Source organism: Schistocerca serialis, chromosome 5 (assembly GCF_023864345.2).
Source record: "Schistocerca serialis cubense isolate TAMUIC-IGC-003099 chromosome 5, iqSchSeri2.2, whole genome shotgun sequence".
NCBI classification, from domain to species: domain Eukaryota; kingdom Metazoa; phylum Arthropoda; class Insecta; order Orthoptera; family Acrididae; genus Schistocerca; species Schistocerca serialis.
This window is the reverse complement of record NC_064642.1, coordinates 9,009,486-9,015,637: the sequence shown is the minus strand read 5'-3', so window position 1 is coordinate 9,015,637 and position 6,152 is coordinate 9,009,486. Positions and strand designations below refer to the sequence as shown.

The following is a 6,152-nucleotide window of genomic DNA, read 5'->3' as shown; positions in this document are numbered from 1 at the left end:
GGCTTCGAAAATGCCCGCATCTCGTGGTCGTGCGGTTGCGTTCTCGCTTCCCACGCCCGGGTTCCCGGGTTCGATTCCCGGCGGGGTCAGGGATTTTCTCTGCCTCGTGGTGGCTGGGTGTTGTGTGCTGTCCTTAGGTTAGTTAGGTTTAAGTAGTTCTAAGTTCTAGGGGACTGATGACCATAGATGTTAAGTCCCATAGTGCTCAGAGCCATTTGGCTTCGAAAAAACGTCAAGAAATATTTCAAGCCTTTCGTAAATTTTTCCTCGCTAAAAGCTTTGAACCAAACATCTAACCCATTAACTGATATGTAAATTAATGAGTCGTTTGAACCTCCCTCGTTTGAACCTCTTTTATAGAGAGGAGTACGCTTCCCAAGAGAACCGGGAGTTCAGTGTTGATTTCCTGAGTTACATCATAGGGAACATACGTGGGTCCGTTATTTGACGTTTGCAACAAATGGAGCGTGAATCGAATGGATACGCATCACCTCGCCTCCACGGAAGAAATCCAAAATTGCGCTGTCTTTAGGGAATGTCATGGTCGCCGTTTTCTTCGCCTGTGAAGGTGTGACGGAGATGTGTGCACAGTACTCATGGCAGATGGCACCACCTTTAGATTTGTACTAAGCAACAGTGACATAGCTGCGCAACGCCATAAACAACAAGACGCAGGGAAAATGAAGTACAGGCGTTAACCTCCTGCACGACAATACGACGCTTGACAGCGCACACTACTCAGTAATTGCCTCAACTTCGTCGATAGGAAGTTTGGGAGCACCCGCCATATCTTTCCCGTGCGATTTACATCTTTTCAGCAAACTGAAAGAACAGGTAGCACAAAGAGATTTACCAACGATAAGGGCGTTCACACAGCCTTTCTCGAAAGACTCAGCAAGAAGCGGATTCCTATTTTCGAGGAGCAGAACTGGCAAAGCGTTTTGACCGTTGTTGACACAGAGTTTTGCTGAGTATTGGAAAATATTGCCATATATGTGTGTCACCATGAAGTATAGTGAGGCTTTCAGTAAATGTAGCTTGGTCTGTCATTCTAATGTGTAACTTATTTCTTGAAGTTCTCGCGTAACTTCAGCAAATATCTCTTTTTTGTCATAATGTCGATAATAACGAGGAAAATTCAGTAGCTGTAAATCTGTCAATAAGGGATGTCGCTCTGGCAAACCAAGAACATCAAAGTCACATCGAATGATTGTCAATTTTATTTCGTAATAAACTAGAAAATTATTATTACACAATATAGAAACATATGTTTGCCATTTAGAAGTTGTACAAATACAGGGAACGAAGAGGCACAGACGTTTGCCACACTGGGTCGTACAAGGCCGAAGAACGAGGACATGTTCACTGATTCTGTGTGTGAGTGTAACAGTGCACATCAACATCCGATCTCAGTGATACAGTGCTTTACATCTAACAGATATGTAAAAATCTTTCCACCTGAACGTACAGTTAATAAGATACAATTTAAAATGACAAAAAACGTGATTGTTTCCGAACGAACTTCCTTCACGTTGCTGCCCACTCGTGGAACGAGAGGGCATAATGCGACGACAAGATCGCTTTCAACCTTCGCTTTACTGCGAAAAGTCACTCTCGCTCTGCACTTGTCCAAACTGTTCAAAGTAATGTGTCGGAGATGTTTCAGAAGTTGGTTTCACACCACTGGGTCGGCTGAAGCGTTCAGCGGTGGTTAAATGTGCGGCAAGTTGTCGCAGACTATGAAGTCTGTCACGGCGTACTTGGTGAAACTGTCCCTGTCGCCCTGGCCCACGTTGACGATGTCCGTGGCTGCGTAGTAGTTCCCCCTCTTGCCGGGAGAGGCAGCGCCGTTCTTGTGGTGGTGCGGAGTCACGGGACGCGAGATGCTGCCCACGAAATGCAGGTCGTCGTGGAAGCTGCTCACGCTCACGATCGAGAAGTCTGAAACACGAGAGGGCGCATTTAGCGTTCAGTTCTTGGTGCAACAGTGCTGAGTGCCGCTGAAGTGTGAAATGAACAGAGGTAACTCAGATAGCAACATCTTTCACCATGCGCCAATCTACGCTGTTTATGGAACTCAAATGTCGTTAGGTTAAAATCAACAGTCGAGATCTCAACAACAATTTGTTTATTGACCGGTTTCGGCTTATGGTAAAGGCATCCTCAGAATTTTTATAATCCGTATGACTGGTGCAGGGGGCTGCTAAGTTTCTCACGTGATACCGCGATCGTGTACGATTGTGATATCACGTAAAATAACGAGGAGCCACCAGCACCATACGGGTCCCAAAAATTCTAAGGTTGGCTTTGCCATAAGCCGAAACCGATCAATAAACAAATGTTATTGCTATCTCGATTGTTGGTTTTAACCTAAGGATAGCACCAGATTGCTCCACTCTATAGACAATGTTGTCTAAATCTTTTAAGTCAAATATCAATTTTCGTTCGGATTTTCAGCTGCCCTCTCACAACTGTCCCAGAAGAAGGTTCTTCGATTGCCGACTCAAAGGAATGATAGTAGCGAAAGAGCTGTTCTTGACTCAACTTCCACTCACACCTGACTCTACTATCTACAGGGGAAAGGCAAAATAATGTCAACATTGGTAGTAATGAGATGGTTGTGTTTGATGGTCAACAACGCAGGTAAGACATCGGTCGCTCTAGACTGTGTGTATTCCGTACGGACTAGGCATCAGTCCAGGTTGTTTATGAGAAGTTCACACTTCGTATTTGAGTTCAGATTCTGAGGTCGACGTGCAATGAAAGACCTTACAGAGTTCAAAGAAGGCATATTGTGGGGGCCTGATTAGCTGGAGCATCAGTAACGAAGACAGCCAACTTATTGAATGTTTCAGGAGCAACTGTTTCAACAGTCATGACAGCCTACACAAAACAAGAAAAGACATAATTTTGTAAACGTAGTAGTCGGCGCAAATCAAAACTAAATGACTGAGATCGTCTTAAGCACATACGAGTTGTGTCACAACAACTCAAAATTACGGCAGGTGAAGTAACTGCAGAGCTCAATAGCCATGTTCGAGACCCCGTATCTATCGACACTGTCCGCCGAGAACTCCGTAAAGCGAATATTCGTGAACGAACTGCTGTACCGAAACCATTGATGACGACAACCAACGCAATGAAGCGTAAAGCATGGTGTCAGGAGAATAAATCGTGGACTGCTGAGCAGTGGAAACACGTCATATGGTCCGATTAAACATAGTGCAGAAGAGAGGAGGAAATTGAAATGGATTAGTGCCTCTAATAATGTGGCGGTGTTGTGTTTTCAGATAATAAATACATTGTCTTCCATCCCGACGGTTCTTCCCCTCTCATGGTATTCGGTATACTGTCTGCCATAACGTTAGAGAAAAGACATTCCAACAGCAGACTGATTACTGAGCAGAGAGATCCTTTTGAAAGATTTTTTTCCAGATAATATATTTTTCATTTACACGTTAAAATAACGAATGGATATATTCAGTATTTAGAATGAATTCGTGGTCCAGAACGAGGCGCAACATAAATGACCAAGCAGCAGAGCTACTGCGAAAGTGAAGAAGAATGCATAAAAAACGAAACCTGAGTCTCTTGAGCAAGGCTAGAGTAGAGACACGGTGTTAGTTACGTATTGTGGAGATTCTCACTGAGGACCGATATTTTAGAGACACCACTCAACGTAGGCAACATTATGAATGAATCCATCAACTAAAGATGTAAGTGTAACACAATATTAGAGTGTAGTCTACACATCCACCCACCCACCCACCCACCCACACACGCACACACTGATGGGCCACAACATTATGACCACTGCCCACTGCAACACTGGATGAAACCTGGCGGCGTTAAAGGCAAGTGATGTTGTAACAAAACTGTGTAAGCGGAGGAGACACGGATGGGGCATCACCCCAGCAAAGATGAGCGTTGCAAATGAAGAAATCCATTGAGATAAGCGAGTTTGTCAATGGACAGATCGTTATTACGCAAGGTCTGTGAACGAGTATTTCGAAAAAAAACGAAACTGCTCGAATGTTCACGTTCTACTCTCGTGACCATCTACGGAAAGAAGCAGAAGTACATTGAAACTACCAGTAGGCGGGACGTCCATGACTCTTCACAGAACGTGGGGATTGGAGGCTAGTCTGCTCTGTAAAATAGGATAGATGGTGATCTCTGGCACTTCTGCCGAAAGAGCACGATGCCTGTGCGCGCCGAAGTGTTTCGGAGCGCACCGTTCGTTGTAAACTGCTGAACTAGGTTGATGCTCGTCTCCACAAACGCCTTCATCGCACCACAGACAATAGCTGGCGGGTGCAGTATTGCTCTGTGGGATATATTCTGCTACGCTTAGATAGGACCTTTGGCAGTAATCGAAGACACGATGACAGCTAGGAACCACCTGTATCCCTTCGTGGTTGGTATGTTCCGCGACGACAATGTCATCTTTAAGGAGTATAACTGTCCGTGTCTCGGAGCCAGAACCGTGCTACAGTGGTTTCAGGAGCATTGCAGCGAACTCACTCTGGTATCTCGGCGACCAAATTCGCCTGATGTAAATCTGATGCAACCCATATGGGTCTCTATCGGGTGCCATCTCTGTGTACTCAAATCAGCTGTCCGTTAGATAGTATCGGAGGTTCCATGCGTCTTTTCGCGGATGATGCTGTAGTACACAGAGAAGTTGCAGCATTAGAAAATTGTAGCGAGATGCAGGAAGATCTGCAGCGGATAGGCACTTGGTGCAGGGAGTGGCAACTGACCCTTAACATAGACAAATGTAACGTATTGCAGACACATAGAAAGAAGGATCGTTTATTGTATGATTATATGATAGCGGAACAAACACTGGTAGCAGTTACTTCTGTAAAATATCTGGGAGTATGCGTGCGGAACGATTTGAAGTGGAATGATCATATAAAATTGTTGGTAAGGCGAGTACCAGGTTGATAGTCATTGAGAGAGTCCTTAGGAAATTTAGTCCATCAACAAAGGAGGTGGCTTACAAAACATTCGTTCGACCTATACTTGAGTATTGCTCATCAGTGTGGGATCCGTACCAGGTCGGGTTGACGGAGGAGATAGAGAAGATCCAAAGAAGAGCGGCGAGTTTTGTCACAGGGTTATTTGGTAAGCGTGATAGCGTTACGGAGATGTTTAGCAAACTCAAGTGGCAGACTCTGCAAGAGAGGCGCTCTGCATTGCGGTGTAGCTTGCTGTCCAGGTTTCGAGAGGGTGCGTTTCTGGATGAGGTATCGAATATATTGCTTCCCCCTACTTATACCTCCCGAGGAGATCACGAATGTAAAATTAGAGAGATTCGAGCGCGCACGGAGGCTTTACGGCAGTCGTTCTTCCCGCGATCCATGCGCGACTGGAACCGGAAACGGAGGTAATGACAGTGGCAATTAAAGTGCCCTCCGCCACACACCGTTGGGTGGCTTGCGGAGTATAAATGTAGATGTAGATGTAGAATTAGATGACCTGTGCGTAGACGTCTAATGCCACATACTACCTCAAACCTACCTCTGGCAACAAAGTTTCGGATCTGACACGGACAAACAAGCTATTAAGCACACGGGTTCCCAAGCAGAGGCTGCGTTTCTTGACTTCCGCAAGGCGTTCGATACAGTTCCCCACAGTCGTTTAATGAAGAAAGTAAGAACAGATGGACTATCAGACCAACTGTGTGATTGGATTGAAGAGTTCCTAGATAACAGAATGCTGCATGTCATTCTCAATGGAGAGAAGTCTTCCGAAGTAAGAGTGATTTCAGGTGCGCCGCAGGGGAGTGTCGTAGGACCGTTGCTATTCACAGTAAATATAAATGACCTTGTGGGTAACATCGGAAGTTCGCTGAGGCTTCTTGCGGATGATGCTGTAGTATATCGAGAGGTTGTAACAATGGAAAATTGTACTGAAATGCAGGAGGATCTGCAACGAATTGACGCATGGTGCACGGAATCGTAATTGAATCTCAATGTAGACAAGTGTAATGTACTGCTAATACATAGAAAGAAAGATCGTTTATCATTTAGCTACAATCTAGCAGGTCAGGAACTGGAAGCAGTTAATTCCACAAATTATCGGGGATTAGGCATTAGCAGTGATTTAAAATGGAATCACCATATAAGTTTAATCGTCGGTAAAGC

General features: G+C 45.0%; 1 protein-coding gene across 1 annotated transcript in view; it reads right to left on the bottom strand.

The window, feature by feature from the left end:
- Window positions 1–1,197: 1,197 nt before the first annotated feature.
- The window catches only part of LOC126481701 (epithelial discoidin domain-containing receptor 1-like), a 66,823-nt gene continuing 61,868 nt past the window's right edge, over window positions 1,198–6,152 (bottom strand). Inside the window, exon 11 of the mRNA XM_050105649.1 lies at window positions 1,198–1,941. Within this exon, the coding sequence (XP_049961606.1) occupies window positions 1,712–1,941 (230 nt within the window). The 3' untranslated portion in view covers window positions 1,198–1,711. The remainder of the gene's footprint in view (window positions 1,942–6,152) is intronic.